This window comes from Achroia grisella, unplaced genomic scaffold, assembly GCF_030625045.1.
Source record: "Achroia grisella isolate CSIRO2021 unplaced genomic scaffold, CSIRO_AGI_Agris_v1 utg6672, whole genome shotgun sequence".
Taxonomy (NCBI): domain Eukaryota; kingdom Metazoa; phylum Arthropoda; class Insecta; order Lepidoptera; family Pyralidae; genus Achroia; species Achroia grisella.
In genome coordinates, this window is record NW_026712987.1 from 247542 (window position 1) to 267890 (window position 20349).

General features: G+C 39.2%; 1 protein-coding gene across 1 annotated transcript; it reads left to right on the forward strand.

Annotated features, from left to right (window-relative positions):
* The first annotated feature begins 9 nt into the window (after nt 1-9).
* LOC131849916 (zinc finger protein ZPR1) lies at nt 10-18953 on the forward strand. The gene is made up of 11 exons (XM_059200047.1): nt 10-231; nt 1755-1888; nt 3399-3517; nt 5454-5630; nt 6512-6627; nt 7559-7721; nt 13982-14052; nt 14290-14379; nt 15803-15975; nt 17251-17372; nt 18835-18953. Exons 1-11 carry the CDS (start codon nt 127-129, stop codon nt 18924-18926), a joined length of 1362 nt encoding a protein of 453 aa, XP_059056030.1. The 5' UTR covers nt 10-126; the 3' UTR covers nt 18927-18953.
* Nucleotides 18954-20349: the final 1396 nt, after the last annotated feature.

Sequence of the window (20349 nt, forward strand, 5' to 3'; positions counted from 1 at the left end):
TATTGTGACGGAAAAACTGAACCAAAACAACTCATTCAATTCTTATTTAATAAATTATTAACCTCTGTTCTTGTTAGTGTTTTGGAAATTGAATTTATTATTTGCAATTCTGTGAATATTTACAGTATGTGTACAGAAAATCAGAAGCCGGTCTTTAGGGACCTCACTGCTGAGGACCCAGACCCTGAAGTTACCGAAATCGAATCATTTTGTGTTAACTGCCATGCCAATGTGAGTACTTACAACATTCTAGAAAATTGCCGAACACAATTTTTTTTAACAATATATACCTACTTACTTAAAATAAGTCTATGAAAATATGTACTAAAATTTTATTACCTTCAAATACTTAGTTGTAAATTTAAAAGTTTGTTGCTTTTCACATGTAACTATCACAATTTATGTTTTACTAGCTACCCGCCCCGGCTTTGCGCGGGTATCCATGTGTTATACATATAAACCTTCCTCTTGAATTGCTCTATCTACTGCTAAGAACAAAATTAAAATCCGTTGCGTAGTTTAAAAGATTTTAGCGGACAAACAGCAGAAGCGATTTCACTTTATACTATGTTATGATGAAATACATGTCAAAGTTTATTTTAGGTTAGAAACTAGTTAGCGTGGCCATACATACATAAAGTATGCCTGTATGACTATTATCTTGTATGGAGTTGTCACAGACAGCCGTTTGTCAACAATATACACAAAACATGCTCACATTTTGCTCAGTATATGATATTAATCTCAGGACAATTCACACAGCGCCATCTAGACCCAAGTTAAGATAGCTAAAGCTTATGTCATGGGTACTAGACAACTAAAACTAATACATATATATTTTTTTCGTAAAACCCAGATAGCTTTTTGAAATAAATGTTGTTTTGAATTTTGAATTTTTTGAATTTTAGAAAGCGACAGCGACTTTGTTTTATACTATGTAATGATATCTGACCACCTTGTTAACCACACACCTTGAGTATATCCCGGGAGAAGTCATGTCTACCAGTGACTCGGACCTCAAACCTGACACCCTTGTCTTCCACACCACCACCTACTTCACCTGCAACAACTGACCATTACAGAAAAACATCTTCAGAATCCGTTGTATAGTTTTAAAGATCTAAGCATACATAAGGACGGACAGACAGCGACAGGGACTTTTATATTATACTATGTAATGGTTATATATATAATACATTAACAAAGATATAAGCTATAATATTGTAAAGTTTTATGAAAATCCTTTTAGTAGTTTTTTTGTGAAAGAATAACAAACAGCTCTGTAACCATCTATTGATACTCCAATTTTTGTGTATTCAATTATTACATAAGCAGATTTATTACAATTATTTACCCCCCATCCCCCTTGCCAGTAAAAGTAAACAAAGTTTAAGAGCTTATATGGAGCCCCCTCCATGCTTACATAAACATTTTTCAATTTATGTATTGTTTTTTAGAAAAGACAATGCGAGAGAGACATTTGCCATTTGTGTAAGAGAGTAAATAACTGCCGATGATGTATTGATCATCTAGACTCCCCGCCCCCTATAGTGCTTACATAATACTTGAACAGCCCCTAAATAATATTACTATTATTATTTTAATTTTATTCCAGTAACAAAACAAAAGAGCATGTTCAGATATGACGACCAATAGAGAGCAGTGGAAGAGAATGACATACTGCGCCAACCTCAAATAATGGGAATAAGGCAAGGCAATGATGATGATTCCAGTAACAAAACTTGTAATTCCAGGGTCTAACGAGACTGCTGCTCACAAGAATACCATACTACAAGAATGTCGTCCTCATGTCCTTCAGCTGCGAGGAGTGTGGCTACGAGAACAATGAGATACAGCCTGGAGGGGCGTACGCTGAGACGGGGGTGAGGTGAGGTACAGGCATATATAAAAATATATGTATACTAGCTGTGTTATATATAAAATTCTCGTGTCGCAGTTTTCATTCCCATACTTCTCCGAAACGACTTGACCGATTCTCATGAAATTTTATGAGCGAATTGAGTAGGTCTGAGAATCGGCCAACATCTATTTTTCATTCCCCTAAATGTTAGGGGTAGTCCACCCCTAAATTTGTTTTTTATTTTAAGGCAAAACAATGTTTGCCTGGACAGCTGGTATATGTATATATTCAAATTCAAAATATCTGTATTCATATAGGTTTATTATAATAAACCTATATGAATACAGATATTTTGAATGGCAGTTGTGGGCTCTTGGGCTATAGCCCAAGAGCCCACAACTGCCAGACATACGTCATTTTAGTAAACGTGAAAGTTCTTGTATGTGTGTCCCCAACACAGGTAAGAACGATCCCCAAACATGAAACCTGGATCGTGGTTCCATTGTTCTTCATCCTACCAGACTCATTGAAACCGTATATAACCAAGAAAACTGTCTGGCAATTTAGGATAGTCAGTTTAATAGTTCTCTCGATAATATATATAAAGTTCAGCTTTATTAAAATGACGTAAGTTTATTTCTAAAACAGTATAGTTTAGGGGGTTCCGGCGAGGGGTTGGAACCACACTAAGTGTCTGGCAATGAGCAGCGCAAGTTATGATAATGCTACGAACAATATATGAAAATATGGAGTTTCTTAAAATAACGAATTTGATATGATTTTTTTTACACCTTTGTTACCTGGTACCTGCCAAAGGAACCACGATCCAGGTTTCATGTTTGGGGATCGTTCTTACCTGTGTTGGGGACACACATACAACTTTCACGTTTACTGAAATGACCTATGTCTGGCCGTCGTGGGCTCTTGCTCTATTACAGTCTGTGTGAATCTCAATGAGTTGCCTGGTATAAAACACCAAATTGTAAATAAATCGTAATTATATATATATTTATTAAAATATAGAAGAACATAAAACAAATAACAATCGCAATGTAAGAACACAGCGTTTTATATTTAAATATTATGAAATAAATAATTGAGGAGCTTATAATACTTATTTTTGTTGGAGTTTCCAACAAAGTCTACCATCAGTTCGGAATGATTTCGAGATGAGAAGAACTGACAAGAAACTCAGCTCGTATTCTTTTCAAATAAATGTTGTACATGTTTACAATAATACAGATTCATTTAAATTCAAATTTGGGAGAATAGAGTGACCACCAGCATATGATATTGCAAAAAACAAAAAGTCTAATCAGTGTAACTTGAACTGACCAGAGAAATCTGCATAGCAGATTTTTCTTACATGTCAAAAAACAAAAAATCTAATCAGTGTAACCTGAACTGACCAGAGAAATCTGCATAGCAGATTTCTCTTACATGTCAAAAAACAAAAAGTCTAATCAGTGTAACCTGAACTGACCAGAGAAATCTGCATAGCAGATTTCGCTTACATGTTACTGTGTATTGTTGGCAGATGGAAGCTGAGAGTGGTGGACCACAGAGATCTGAACCGTCAAGTTGTGAAGAGTGACTACACCAGTGTGAAGATCCCCGAGCTGGACTTTGAAGTGCCAGCGCAGAGCCAAAAAGGAGGTACTGAGTTTCTACCGTATTCCAAACAATTTTATTTTTATTATAATACATCTAATATATCTCAGGACAATTCACATCGCCATCTAGTCCCACGGTAAGCAGAGCTTGTGTTATGGGTACTAGCCAACTGATGTAAATACACGGATACATTTTAGTAAATAAATACATATTATACATAGAAAACACCCAGACTGATACAAACAATCATACTCATGAATACAAATGTTTGTACCGTGCGAGGAATCGAACCTGCGACCATCGGATAGTAAAGCGGTTTCTAAAGCACTAAACCACCGAGGCTGCCATTATTGGGGTCTTGGGCTATTGTCAGGTGCTAAGACCTGTGACACTGCGACCTACATAGATGATGAGTATGAGGTCAGGTCAATTATCGTGGTGAGGAGTACCATCACATCACACTTCATTTCCTCTGTTTCCTGAAAACCATCGTGATAAACTACTGGTGATGTATGTATATACCACGATGTGCTAACTGACCTGACCTCATGTTCTTATCATCCTCCACTGGTGCCCCTCCAGCGTATACCGTCAGCGCAGGCGGGTGCAGCATTACATTATCATAAATAGGTGTGGTCGCGACTTCGTTCTCGTAGAATAGACGAATGACGAATTTCCGTAAAAAATTTTTATACCTTATACATACGGCCCATCTGATGGTAAACGGTTACCGTAGCCTATGGACGCCTGAAACACCAGTGGTGTCACGTGCGCGTTGTCGACCCTTAAGAAACCTAAATATACCCTTCTTGAAGAACCCCATGCTGTAGTCACTCGAGAAAACCTCGGCATAATGTAAGTGTACGCGGGAGGAAGCTGCCCTGAAACCGCACTGTCCGAGACCACTTAGGTCCAGGGTCTTACTCCAGCGTGTGGGGATGAGTTCCCTGTCGATGGCGAGCTGTGCGATGGTAAAAATTTTCATCCCCTATTTTATTTTACCCCCTTAAGTGTAAGTTTTTTACAAACTTTGACTGTCATATTTATTTATGTTTAATCTACAGCTTGCAGCAGGGGGTGAAGCTGCTAGCCTTAACAATGATGATACTTCCATACAAACATTGATCTCCCCTTACAACTCTTCACATTAATAAGTGGCTTATGCCCAGGGTCCCAGTCCCGAAAATATGGCACGGTTTCTACGACACAAAAAACTTTGGGAACCTCTGCTCTAAACTGTCTGTTAAATATCCCACTTTTAATATTATCTAAATTAATTGTTTATTTAATGTTGTTAATTAATGACAATTATTTGTTGTTAATTTCAATAATATAAATATAACCTTTTGATATTGTTCCGTTGCCCTTAGTCCATATAAAAAAAACTCAAATAACTTTGGCGCCAAAATATTTACATAAAAAAAATATATATTATTGAGATTTAAGAGAGTAATACATAGTTAATATATTGTTATATTATATAAATGTAAAAATATTAATTTGATGTATATACAATCTATAAATATATATAAAGGTGACTGACGTAGTGATCTATCAACGCACAGCCCAAACCACTGGACGGATCGGGCTGAAATTTGGCATGCAGGTAGATGTTATGACGTAGGCATCCGCTAAGAAAGGATTTTGATTAATTCCACCCCTAAGGGGATAAATTAACGCGCGAAGCCGCGGGCAAAAGCTAGTTGTTATATATAACATATAATAATAATGAAAAATAATTAAAAACATTTGATTAGTACTGTTCATAGATATTAAAGAAGATACCCTTATAAGCACTAACTATGTGCCAAATTTCATTTAAATCGCTTCAGTAGAATTGGTGTGAGAGCGCGACAAACATATAGGTACTTTCGCATTTATAAAAAACAATGATTGAATAAAAAATGTGATGACTATTCAAAAGTGCTTCAATGTAAGTTTATTTGAATAAATGAGTTTCTATTCTGTTCTGTTCTAGATGTCACCACAGTGGAAGGTATAATAACCAGAGCTGAGACCGCCCTCACTCAGGACCAAGAGGCGAGGAGACTAGATCATCCGGAGGCAGCAGCACAAATAGATGACTTTGTGGAGAGTCTTCAAGAGCTGAGAAGATTGGACAAGCCGTGGACTCTAGAACTTGAGGATATTAGTGGTGAGTTAGTTTTAATTGCAAATCAGAAAAGAAGAGGGTGAAGAAGAGAGGGAGAGAGGGAAGAAGGGAGAAAGAAAGGAGGGCGACAGAAAAAGAGGTGGTAGTGTTAGACCTACAATCGGGTGATATGCGTAATACGAGTGCTGCTTGTAGGGACTGGTCTGCTCTAATCACTATGACTGATTTCCTCTCATTAATTGTTTAACCAGTTGGTTATATATTCAATATTTTTTCTATTTGAGTATTTAATTGAATTAGTGCTAATTGGTGGTTTGTATTCACACACTTAATCTTAAAAATGTAAAGTAATAATAAAATTATTTAAAAGAGCAACACGCAAGTTTCTTGTTCGTTCTTCTTGTGATGAGACAGCTCCGAATGAGCGGTAGATTAAAAAATGTAATGACATTCAAAAGTGCTTCAATGTAAGTTTATTTGAATAAATGATTTTCTATTCTATTCTAAAAAATGAGAGTAACTGGCTGTTTTTATATATTCTTTTATCCATATTCAAAATTACTCGCAACTTCGTCCACATGGCAGTTAACTTTATTTAAAAAAAAATAAAAGTAGCCTAAGTTGCTCCTTATTACATCGGCTACCTGCCAATAAAAGTGTCATCAAAATCGGTCCTGCCATTTCAGAGATTAGCCGGAACAAACAGACAAAAATAGTAAAAAATGTGTGTATGTTCCATATTTATATTCATATCCATGCAGTAAAAAATGTGGTTATTTTAATATTACAAACAGACACTCCAAACACCTGAATACAAATGTTCGTGCCGTGCGAGGAATCGAACCCGCGACCATCCGAAGTAATGCGGTGTACTAAACCGCTAGACCATCGGGGCTGTCTATATATAATATTCTTGTGACCAGGTAATTGTTTTGTGGAGAATCCTGAGGTGCCTCGTAAGGACCCTAACTGCGAGAGAACAGACTTCATACGCTCGGAAGAGGAGAATCACATCCTGGGCATCTTCGCACCAGATGAGGTCAGTGATCATTCATAATCAAATTCAAAAATCATTTATCATGTAGGACATTTTAGCCGCTTATGAACGTCAAGTTTTTACATTATAATTTTTTTTTTCCCTACCGTCCAGTTCGGTATGAAATGAAATGAAATGAAATTTATTTGCGTATTATACAGTTAGATATTATAATATGTCCAGGTAATAATATTATTGGCCACTGTTTAATTGCCCCAATTTACGGGCATGCAAATTTTGGGTATATTAAAATGGAATAATCTATAATATTATAATTTAAAATTAATGTCTTATGTACCATTCTAATTATATAGTAATAAAAAAAAAAGTCAACAATCATCACATAATGTAATGTAGATCCAATTGAGAAGAACTGGCAAAAACTCAATTAAATTCCTTTTTTTTTTAAAAGCCACTTTATTTACAATGCATAAATATTTATTTAATAATAAGTACACTAGCTGTACGCCTCAAATTTCAGTATATTTTGAATTTTAGTAATATATTTATAATATATATCATTGTTAATCTTATTACATAGTATAAAACAAAGTCGCTGTCGCTGTCTGTCCGTCCCTATGTATGCTTAAATCTTTAAAACTACGCAACAGATTTTGAAATGGTTTTTTTAGAGTGATTCAAGAGGAAGGTTTATATATATAATACATGTATACCCGTGCGAAGCCGGGGCGAGTAGCTAGCATATATATGACCCGCGCGCAGTGTACGTACGAAAGTCTGGCCGCGGACGAGATACTGGGGACAATAGTACGTCGGGTACGTGGTACCCGACGTATATTGTCCCCCGCGGACTCCGCGCAGTGAACTTTTATAAATACCATTGTTTGTACCGTGCAAGGAATCGAACCTTAGACCATGGGTAGAAATAAAACACTGACGCCTTCTCGTTATCTAATATTGTGTGTTTTATTAGGTGTCAGACGAGGCAGCAAAGCCGACTGTACCCGACGTACTATTGTCCCCCGCGGACCCCGCGCAGTGTACGTACGAAAGTCTGGCCGCGGACGAGATACTGCAGTTCCGCACCAACTGTCCGGAGTGCAACGCGCCCGCCGACACCAACATGAAGATTACCAGTGAGTCGCTAGTCGATAGTCGCTTTTGTTCAGCATTTCAAATGTTTATATCCCCTCCATCACTCCGTACTTGTAGTTTATAACCCCGGCATCACCCCGGCATCACTCCGTCGTAATGGCCCCCTCCAATCGATCCCCCGTCCAATTCAAACGGGGATCGATATTACGTCGGCCTGAGCCGAGGTTCGAACCCTTAATGGTGCCCTCAGACTAGTCGTATCTGTCAGGCGGAAGTCGGCCTTCAGCCGCTCCATAAGTGCTTCCGCGGGTTTGGAGTGCCATCTACACTCGGCCCCTATCGTTCGGTGAAGATATAAAGGCCAGCTGCGGCCAACAGCATTAGAGTAGTCCGAAAAAAAAAACGTCGTAATGAATATTTCACTTGTAGTTTACATACACCCCCTGCATCACTCCATCGTACTTGTAGTTTATATCACCTGCATCACTCCGTCGTACTTGTAGTTTATATCCCCTGCATCACTCCGTCGTACTTCTAGTTTATATCACCTGCATCACTCCGTCGTACTTGTAGTTTATATCCCCTGCATCACTCCGTCGTACTTGTAGTTTATATCCCCTGCATCACTCCGTCGTACTTGTAGTTTATATCCCCTGCATCACTCCGTCGTACTTGTAGTTTATATCCCCTGCATCACTCCGTCGTACTTGTAGTTTATATCCCCTGCATCACTCCGTCGTACTTGTAGTTTATATCACCTGCATCACTCCGCCGTACTTGTAGTTTATATCACCTGCATCACTCCGTCGTAATCATAATGATTATTTCAGTTGTAGTTTAGGATCCTTGGTTTCAAATTCAAATTCAAATTCAAAAATCATTTATTCATGTAGGACATTTTAGCCGATTATGAACGTCAAATTTTTACATTATAATTTTATTTTTTTCCCTACCGTCCAGTTCGGTATATAGATCCAATTGAGAAGAACTGGCAAGAAACTCAATTGAATTACTTTTTTTTTAAAGCCAGTTTATTTACAATGTATATTTATATAGGTGTCTATGTCTAACATTAAATGAAAATTCAGTGCATGAACAACTATTGCCATGCACACTCGTCATTCAAGTAATCGTTTAGTGAGTAATAGGCTTTGCTCAGTAAATATGATTTAACAGATGTTTTGAATTTATTTAAGGGTAATTCCAACATATCCTTTGGTATCTTATTGTAAATTTTTATACCTATTCCCATAAAAGACCTATTAACTTTTTCTAAACGATACTTGGGGACAGCAAGTTTGTCTTTAAATCTTGTATTAATATTATGAATATTGCTGTTTTTTGGAAATAAGTCAAGATTTTTATGAACATATAGGATATTTGAATATATAAATTGAGAAGCAACGGTGAGAATATTTGCCTCTTTGAATTTCTCTCTTAATGAGTCACGACTCTTCATACAGTAGATCGCTCGAACGGCACGTTTTTGTAATATGAATATATTTTTAATATCTGCCGCTTTTCCCCATAGTAATATTCCATAAGAGAGTAAACTATGAAAATAACTAAAATAGACTAATCTAGCAGTATCAGTATCAGTGTACTGTCTAACCTTACTTTTAGACAGAGAGAAATTAACACATTTTGTTTTTTTAGCGTTTAACATAAGATTGTTAGTTGTAAACCAGTGCAGGAGACGCCGCAAAGCACTATTTACATCGTCATAATTATTAGTCATTCTATTAACTTTAAAAATCAATGAAGTATCGTCTGCAAATAATACTATGCCGCATCTATCCTGCATGGCATATGGGAGATCATTAATGTAAACTAGGAATAAAAATGGACCGAGAATAGATCCTTGAGGTACACCCATTTGCACAAGTGACCCGTCAGACGTAGCGTTGCTAACCTTCACTTTCTGTATTCTATCAGATAGATAAGATTTTATTAAATTTAAAGCATTGTCTTTGACGCCATAAAAAGCAAGTTTTTTTAGCAATGTATTATGATCAACGCAATCAAAAGCCTTAGAAAGGTCACAAAAAACACCTATCGCATCCATTTTAGTTTCCCATGCAGCAAATACGTGTCTAAGCAACTCTGCACCTGCGTCTGTAGTTGAACGACCTTTGGAAAAACCGAATTGACTATTGTGGATTAAATTATTTAAATTGAAATAACTGACAAGCTGCATAAGGATTATTTTTTCAAAAATTTTACTGAGTGCTGGGAGTATAGATATAGGTCTATAATTTATTGGGTCACTCCTATCTCCAGATTTAAAAAGCGGTATGATTTTACTAATTTTCATTATGTTAGGAAATTTACCTTCATCTATACATTTATTGAAAATAAAAGCAAGAGAGGGCGCAATAATTTCCATTATACTATCTAGTATTTTAACAGATATACCCCATAGATCCTCTGTTTTTTTATTATTAAGCTGTTTGAATATTTTCATTATTTCTACTGATGATGTATGTCTAAAGTTAAATACAGCTGATGACTTGCTAACATTGTCTGTTAGTAAAGTTTCAGCAGCAGACGGGGAAGATTTTAGAGCCTGTGTCGTAATTAATGGAATATTAGTGAAATAAGATTCGAATGTATCCGCGACCTCTGTGTCGGAATTTACCAATTTGTTATTAATATTTAAAGCTATTTTACTATTTTGAAAATTAACTTTTCCAGTTTCGCTATTTATTACTTTCCAAGTGGCTTTTATTTTATCTTTAGATTTAGTTATTATTTTACCTAAATAGAGAGACTTAGCTGTATGACAAACCTTTTTAAATATTTTCGAATAAAATTTTACATGTTCATGAAATAAGGGATCGGATATATAGCTTCGTTTTTCGTAAAGTTCGTAAAGATTAGCCCTAGACTTATAAATACCAAACGTGGCCCAGTCACAAAACTTTGATTTTACACTAGTTGAAAAGGTTTTTGTTTTAAATTCACTGCTAGCTTCATGTTCAATTAAATTAAAAATATGTTCACATACAATGTCCGGGTCATATTGAGGTACTATGACACTAGATATTTTATGTTCAATTTTATTTTTAAAACGTGCCAAATTCTTTTGTGTTATTTGTCTGCATGTAATTGTTTGAGTCCCTTTGGATCCCTTAGTTTCAATTATAACTTTTTGTCCATAATGATCAGATCCAAGACAGTCGAAATTCATTTTCACCTTTACTTCACAATTACAAAAAACATTATCTATACAAGTGGCAGAATTTCCTGCGACCCTAGTGGGTTCTAAAAAAAGATTGTGCAAATTAAATGATTTAAATAAGTTAATCAATCTTAAGCTTATTGAGCATTCCGATAATAAATCAACATTAAAATCGCCACATACAAATAATGTTTTATTCCTCCGTGCGACTCGTCTCAATGCTTCCTCCATAGCCAGTTCAAAAGAATCAAAACAAGCCGATGGCGGACGATAAACGCAAATTATTATACAAGTAACTAATTCTACGCAAGATAGTTCAATTGTTTGCTCAATAGAAATATTTACAATGTCTTGACGGTTTTTATATTCTACATCATTTTTTAAAATAATAATTGACCCGCCATGAATGGCATTGTTCCTAGCAAAAAAACTAGCTATATTATAATGTTCAAAAGGACAAATTATTTCATATTGTTTAAGCCAATGTTCTGTCAGACATAACACCCGTACATTGTTAGATTCTAAGAATAGACTTAATTCTAATTCTTTGCTGGAGAAGCCACGAATATTTTGATGAATAATGACCATATCCTGTGGCTTAACCAATGTCGTAGATGTTAGTTTAAATTAACACATGTCACATTATTAGTATTATTACTAATATTACTAATTAAATCCGTTATACTACTTATAATGGGATCATAAATGTTATACGCTAGTAAACTAGCAATAGCCCTTTTTTGTTTTTTAGGAAGATAAAAATTACCTCCCGTCATATAATAATTTGTAACAAATTTGTTACTTTCAAAATAAAATATATCATTACAATGATATGTCATCGAATAAATTAAATTATTTATACTATAAATGAACTTATTCTGTTCATTAGTCAGGGATTGAGAGTAGGGAAATGCGCATAATAATATTTTACCTATACCGAGCTCCACTATATTATATAATGATTTTATTAAATTAACTATATCAGATTTACGCATATGCAAACAATTCCCTAACGCTATTACTAGGGTCGTGTGAATATCATATTTTTCATTTACTATATTTCTTATAATCTTATATATACCTGATCCCGGAAAACAATTATTTATTACTTGTTGCGAGAGACAGTTCGATAATAAACTACCTAAATCCTTGCCAAATTCATCTGAATAAACAATTGTTCTCCTGATGGTTTCATGTACAGTGCTGCATTTATTTACTTTTGTACTGTTTCGTGTGGGTAAACATGAAACGTCTGGTTCCGTGACGGATGAGATATCAATGTTCAACTGATTATGGTGGGACGGTTGGATATAGTTATCAGACTCTGGTGAATTACAGTGACATCTATCCGTAAGAGAAACAAACCGCTCCATGTTGTAGTTACCTAATTTTATTAAATTATCCAACTGATCAGAATATTCATGTATTTCATTCTTAGCTGATTCGTATTTCAAAGATAAATTGGACAACGAGTTCTCTAATAGTTTAATTTTTTGTGATAATTCATCTATTTCTAAATCTTTGTTATATATTTTTTCTTTACAATTATTTAATTCTATTGATAAGTCAATTTTTTGCTTCCTAGTAATAATTGATTTTAAACACTTTTTATGACTTTTCACTAAATTTTCTGATTTTCGAATAAATTTATTTAATTTTACATATTTTTTTAACTTATTACTAGTATTAATAGGTACTTTATTAGGACTATAGGAGCTTGGTGTATTTGTCAAATCTATGGTCACAAGGGGCAGAGCAGATGTTTGATCACTAGTAGTATTTAACATTTCTGTATACAGATCCATGGTCTCGTTATAACTACTCAACCGCCTGTGATCCAACAAAGATTTATTTTGTGATTGAACTTCCTCAAGGTGCCGCTCTAGATGAGTGATTTTCTGCAATGCTGACTCATATGTGTCTCTGCACAGATCATATTTATTTACAATTTCTTGAAGTTTTTCATTTTCGATATGTAGAACTTCAAAGTCTGTACTGATCTTCACTAGGTCATTCTTCAGAGCCACATATTTATCAGACATCAACTTAATTTCAATCTCACTTTCATCTCGTTCCTGTAATAAGGCCTTATTTAATTCATTGGATTTTTTTAACTCTAAGAGTGTCACCTTGAGCTTAGCATCAAGATCACATGCTCTGCGGGACATCATTTTTAATTATTATGTTAAATATCTACGAAACAAGACAACAATGAATATTATTCAATAGAAGAAATACAGTGTTGAAAGTGCGCTATTTCCCTTCAATAAAATAATTTAATAATAAATAAATAAGTAAATATTGTTAGTAAAAACTTTAAATACCAATACTGTTACAAAAAAATAATTAATCTTATATATTACCACTACAGTAAATATGTCTTAATTTGTCATATGATATCTAGCAATGGCTATGGATTACTAATATTGTATTGTTATTTAATCAAATACATAAGTTTAGTTTCGCACAGCTATTTGGAATATATTATCAATATGATAATAAATAAATTTTATGAGCTGTATTGCAATAACAATAATATTTTATGTTAGTGGGTAGTTTTTTTTTTCCTCTCAACAACAACAACCGATCTTCACTATCGAATATTTAACTTTAATATTATTGTTTATTTGTAAACGGATATAGTAATAGTGAAGTGTAATAACTGTATTTAATTATTAAAGGAGACAATAGAAATCCAAGACTTCTATTGTAAATTACCAATACTTTGACAGTTGGCGGTCCCACAAATTTTGTAACGTAGATTTTTGTCACAAAGAAATCACAGATTTGCACACCAACAATAATCGACGTTACTTATGCCCAAAACTCACTGATTATATACACTAGTATCGTTATTTCACAAGTAATAAATTAAAAACAATAAATAAATAAGAGCCAACTGACAAAGACTGTTATCGGCAGTGTTGCCAGAGAGAAAAAAAAAAAAAAAAGTACTCTGTCATAGGAATTCAGCCCTCTAACAATTGAAGTAAAAAGGTGCAGTGCTAAACCGCTAGACTACAGAGGTTCTCAAATTATATCAATGTTATTTTTTCTTTGTATAGAATAGTCTTTATTAGTATTAACAGTAAGGTTTAATGTTCAATAAATGAATTTCAGACATTCCACATTTCAAGGAGGTGGTGATAATGGCGACCAACTGTGATGCATGCGGACACCGCACCAACGAAGTGAGTTACTGTCCTAATTATACATCTGTTATACATAATTAGACATCTGTTATACACAATTATACATCGTTATACACAATTATACATCTATTATACATAGTTACACACCTCGTGGAGGTCAACCTGTCATGGTACATTGCTAGGAACAAGATCATCAGTCCACATTACTAACAATCCCATTTCACCCCAGTGAAAGGTAGTTATTGGGGTGAGTTCTGTAGCGGTCGCTTGTTGCAGGTGAAGTCTGGTGGTGGTGTGGAAGACAAGGGTGTCAGGTTCGAGGTCCGAGTCGCTGGTAGACACGACTTCTCCCGGGATATACTCAAGGTGAGTGGTTATCAAGGTGGTGAGATATCATTACATAGTATAAAACAAAGTCGCTGTCGCTGTCCGTCCCTATGTATGCTTAAATCTTTAAAACTACGCAACGGATTTTGAAGCGGTTTTTTTAATAGATAGAGTGATTCAAGAGGATGGTTTATATATATAATACATGTACACCCGTGCGAAGCTGGGGTGGGTAGTTAGTTTGTGAGTATGGATGGATGTTTGTTACTGTTTCACGCAAAAACGACTGAACGCATTTTGACGAAACTATACAGTAATATAGCTCATACATCAGAATAACACATAAGCTATAAATTTTACACGATTTCACTCGTGTAAAATGTGTATATAAATAAATGAGTCATAAAATGTGCCGCGGGCACAGCTATAAGTACTACTATAGTAAGTTTTTAAAAATATTTCCGAAAAATCCTCGATAGTAGTAAATGATAGCGATGTACTGTAGAAGCTTGTAACCTGCCCCCCTCCCTAAATTTTACTTAAAAGAATATGTATGGATCTGAAACAGTGGTGCATGATAACGATGAAGTATAATTTAGAAATTATTATAACTCTTGGTATTCGAACAGGAAATTTTTATTATTAAAACGTGACCAAGTTGTAACATATCCCCCTCACTTAAAAATGACTGAAATGAGTGTGAAATCAAGTTATCTATGGTTCCGAGACAGTAGTACATGGTAACGATGGACTATAATTTTGAGATTATTAGATATTATTATTATAACTTTTGGTATTCGAACAGGAATTTTTATTATTAAAGGGTGACCAAGTAGTAACATGTCCCCCTCACCTAAAAATGACTGAAATGAGTGTGATATCAAGTTATCTATGGTTCTGAGACAGTGGTACATGGTAACAATTTAATTTAATTTTTAGATTATTAGATATCATTATTATAACTTTTTGTATTGGAACAGCAAAAGCTTCTTCTGTGTAAGCGCGCTAAATCCTAGGTCTTGCCATCATTTACCATCAGATGAGGTAAGACCAAGCGCAATCCCATTATTAATAAAAAAAAAGACTATTTAAGGGGGACATGTTACAACTGGATGTGTTCAGTTGTAACGTGCCCCCCCCTCCCCTTTGTCTGAAATTAGAGTGACGTAAGTTTTAATTAATGATAATGTAATGGTGCATCCGCCTGCGCTAACGGTATACGCTGGCGGGGCACCAGTGGAGGATGATAAGATGAGCACGAGGTCAGGTCAGTTAGCACATCGTGACGAATTCTTCAGGAATTTATCACGATGGATTCCAGGGGGAAGCGCGTGGAGGTCAACCTGACTTGGTACATTGCTAGCACTGGAGTAATTATTTTCAATCTTCAATCTCTTTCCCCCCAGTGTGACTTAAGTTATAGATAGATGGTGACAGTCATACATAATTGTTTAATTTGTAGGCGGAGACGTGTTCTATGGAGATACCGGAGCTGGAGGTGTCTGTGGGCGGGCGCGCGCTGGGAGGACGGTTCACCACCGCCGAGGGACTGCTGCGGGCCACCGCGCACCAGCTGGCCACCGCGCCCGCCGCCACCGGGGACGCGCCCTCCCGGGCCGCGCCCGGCCTCCACCGGTCAGTGACCCCCCCCGGCGACCCCCCACCGGGCCACCGCGCACCAGCTGGCCACCGCGCCCGCCGCCGCCGGGGACGCGCCCTCCCGGGCCGCGCCCGGCCTCCACCGGTCAGTGACCCCCCCCCCGCGACCCCCCACCGGGCCACCGCGCACCAGCTGGCCACCGCGCCCGCCGCCACCGGGGACGCGCCCTCCCGGGCCGCGCCCGGCCTCCACCGGTCAGTGACCCCCCCCGGCGACCCCCCACCGGGCCACCGCGCACCAGCTGGCCACCGCGCCCGCCGCCGCCGGGGACGCGCCCTCCCGGGCCGCGCCCGGCCTCCACCGGTCAGCCCCCCCCCCCCCCCCCGCGGCCCCCCACCGGGCCACCGCGCACCAGCTGGCCACCGCGCCCGCCGCCACCGGGGACGCGCCCCCCCGGGCCGCGCCCGGCCTCCACCGGTCCGTGACCCCCCCCCCCCGCGACCCCCCACCGGGCCACCGCGCACCAGCTGGCCACCGCGCCCGCCGCCACCGGGGACGCGCCCTCCCGGGCCGCGCCCGGCCTCCACCGGTCAGTGACCCCCCCCCCGCGACCCCCCACCGGGCCACCGCGCACCAGCTGGCCACCGCGCCCGCCGCCACCGGGGACGCGCCCTCCCGGGCCGCGCCCGGCCTCCACCGGTCAGTGACCCCCCACCCGGCGACCCCCCACCGGGCCACCGCGCACCAGCTGGCCACCGCGCCCGCCGCCACCGGGGACGCGCCCTCCCGGGCCGCGCCCGGCCTCCACCGGTCAGTGACCCCCCCCCCCCGCGACCCCCCGCCGGGCCACCGCGCCCGGCCTCCACCGGTCAGTGACCCCCCCCCGGCGACCCCCCACCGGGCCACCGCGCACCAGCTGGCCACCGCGCCCGCCGCCACCGGGGACGCGCCCTCCCGGGCCGCGCCCGGCCTCCACCGGTCAGTGACCCCCCCCGCGACCCCCCGCCGGGCCACCGCGCACCAGCTGGCCACCGCGCCCGCCGCCACCGGGGACGCGCCCTCCCGGGCCGCGCCCGGCCTCCACCGGTCAGTGACCCCCCCCCCCGCGACCCCCCGCCGGGCCACCACGCACCAGCTGGCCACCGCGCCCGCCGCCACCGGGGACGCGCCCTCCCGGGCCGCGCCCGGCCTCCACCGGTCAGTGACCCCCCCCCCCCGCGACCCCCCGCCGGGCCACCGCGCACCAGCTGGCCACCACGCCCGCCGCCACCGGGGACGCTTCTATTCTATTCTATACATATTTGTTACAGATTCATAGACAAGCTGTATGAGGTATTGGACGGGAAGCGTTCAGTTACTATAGTGTTGGATGATCCAGCTGGGAACTCATATGTGCAGAGCCTGAGCGATGACCCCAACACACTTGATGATGGTAAGCCACTGTTCTCTAAAAGATTTTATAACTAACTATAATTTATGGGAATGCGTAGGAATGAATTTCATATCTCAAGGAAGGTGTTACATATGAATGTGGATGGTTATAAGGGCAGAGGAAGGCCGAAAAAGAGGTGGATGGACTGTGTGAAAGATATGGTAAGAAAGGGAGTGAATAACGAGATGACTTATGTAATGCGTAGGAATCAGGGATGTTATGGATATGAAATTTGGGTTACGGATAGGTTTCTGATATAGGAATGATTATTATACCGGATACAGATACAGATGCGGATATGAAATTATTTCGGATTATTCGGTAGTTTCGGATAATTTCGGTTACGGATAATATTATTTAAAAAATTTCAAAAGTAAAATACAAATAGCTAATAAAATGGTTACATAACATGTCTCAATTACGCTCCGCCCCTATCCGATATTGTCCGAAACTTTTATTTTACGGATACTTTTTTATATCGGATATCCGATAGTTTCGGTTACGGTTACGAAGCTCCTTATAATCCCTGAAGACTGAAAATATTTTAAGGAAGGTGTTACATATAAATGTGGATGGTTGTAAGGGTTCATTGTTCATTCCTACGCATTACATAAGTCATCGCGTTATTTACTTCCTTTCTTACCATATCTTTCACACAGTCCATCCACCTCTGTTTCTGCCTTCCTCTGCCCTTACAACCATCCACATTTATATGTAGAACCTTCCTTAAAATATCTTCATTCCTACGCATTACATAAGTCATCGCGTTATTTACTTCCTTTCTTACCATATCTTTCACACAGTCCATCCATATCTTTTTCGATCTTCCTCAGCCCTTACAACCATCCACATTTATATGTACAACCTTCCTTAAAATATCTTCATTTCTACGCATTACGTGACTCATCTCGTTATTTACTTCTTTTCTTACCATATCTTTCACACAGTCCATCCATCTCTTTTTCGGTCTTCCACTGCCCTTACAACCATCCACATTCATATGTAACACCTTCCTTAAAATATCTTCCTTTCTACGCATTACGTGACTCATCGCGTTATTTACTTCCTTTCTTACCATATCTTTCACACAGTCCATCCATCTCTTTTTCGGTCTTCCACTGCCCTTACAACCATCCACATTCATATGTAGAACCTTCCTTAAAATATCTTCACTTCTACGCATTACGTGAGTCATCGCGTTATTTACTTCCTTTCTTACCATATCTTTCACACAGTCCATCCATCTCTTTTTCGGTCTTCCTCTGCCCTTATAACCTTCCACATTTATATGTAGAACCTTCCTTAAAATATCTTCATTCCTACGCATTACGTGAGTCATCTCGTTATTTACTCCTTTCTTACCATATCTTTCACACAGTCCATCCATATCTTTTTCGGCCTTCCTCTGCCCTTATAACCATCCATATTATAATGTAACATCTTTGTATATTTCTGCATGTAGGTATAAAAATAAGTCGATACGACCGATCCTTCGAGCAAAACGAGGAGTTGGGACTCAACGATATGAAGACCGAAGGATACCAAGGCAGCTAAGTTATTTTATACCTAAAATATAATATATTTACGTTTTAAAATCGTGTATTTATTCTTATTTACCTTTTTTAACCTCTACGATGGCAAGCATGCGGCCTATCTGATGGTAAATGATTATTTATACATATAAATAAAATTGGAGTGTCTGTTTGTAATATTGAAATAACCGTTGTTTACTACATGCATATAAATATAAATACGGTACATACACCAAAATAATATTTTTTACAATTTTTGCCTTTCTGTTTGTTTGTTTGTTTGTTTCGGCTAATCCCTGGAATGACTGGAACGACTTTCACGGGACTTTTATTGCTGCCAATAAAAGTCCCGTGAAAATCGTTCCAGCTGCAAATAGCTGATGTGATAAGGAGTAACTTAGTAAGAACAAATATTTTTATTTTAGAAAAATAAAGTTAAATTCCACGACGGACGAAGTCGCGTGTACAGCTAGTACACAATAGATTAAATCAGTCGTAGTGATAAGAGCAGACCAGTCCCTACAAGCAGCACTCGTTCACGAGTATGACGTATGAGCCAGCCATCACTGCGCTCGACCATATTTTAGGGAGGCACGTAGCCTATGGACGCTTGAAACATCAGGGGTATCATGCGTTGCCGACCCTTAAGAAACCTTAATATACCCTTCTTGAAAAACCCCAGGCTGTAGTCTCTCGAGAAAACCTCGGGAGGTAGTTCATTCCACAATCTAAGTGTACGCGGGAGGAAGCTCCTCTGAAACCGCACTGTCCGAGACAACTTAGGTTCCAACGTGTGATGAATTCCCTGTCGATGGCGAGCGGTGCGATGGTAAAAGGTAGTATAGTAAAGGTAGGCATAATGTTGAATATACTATTTTTTTATGGATGATATGTAATGGAGCACCCGCCTGCGCTAACGGTATACGCTGGCTGGGCACCAGTGGAGGATGATAAGAACATGAGGTCAGGTCAGTAGCACATCGTGACAAATTCACCAAGAATTTATCACGATGGTTTCCAGATGAAACCGCGTGGAGATCAACCTGACATGACTGAAGAGGAAACGCCGCTTCACATCCTCTGTGGCTGTAGCCCACTCATGTATAAACGAAATATCTCCTTTGGAAAGTATACACTCTATCCTGAGGAGATAAAAACCATCGCTCCTAAGAATATCCTTCAATTCTTGTCCCTAACGGGTCTAGGTAGCGAACTTTGAAAAAGGGCGAGCACAATAGATCTATGTAGGTCGCAGTGCTACAGGTCTTAGTCATCTGACAATAGCCCTAACGGTTTACGCTGGCGGGGCACCAGTGGAGGATGATAAGATGGGCATGAGGTCAGGTCAGTTAGCACACCGTGACAAATTTATGACGATGGTTTCCAGGGGGAATCGCGAGGAAGTCAACCGACATGGTACATTGCTAGCAATAAAATCATCAGTG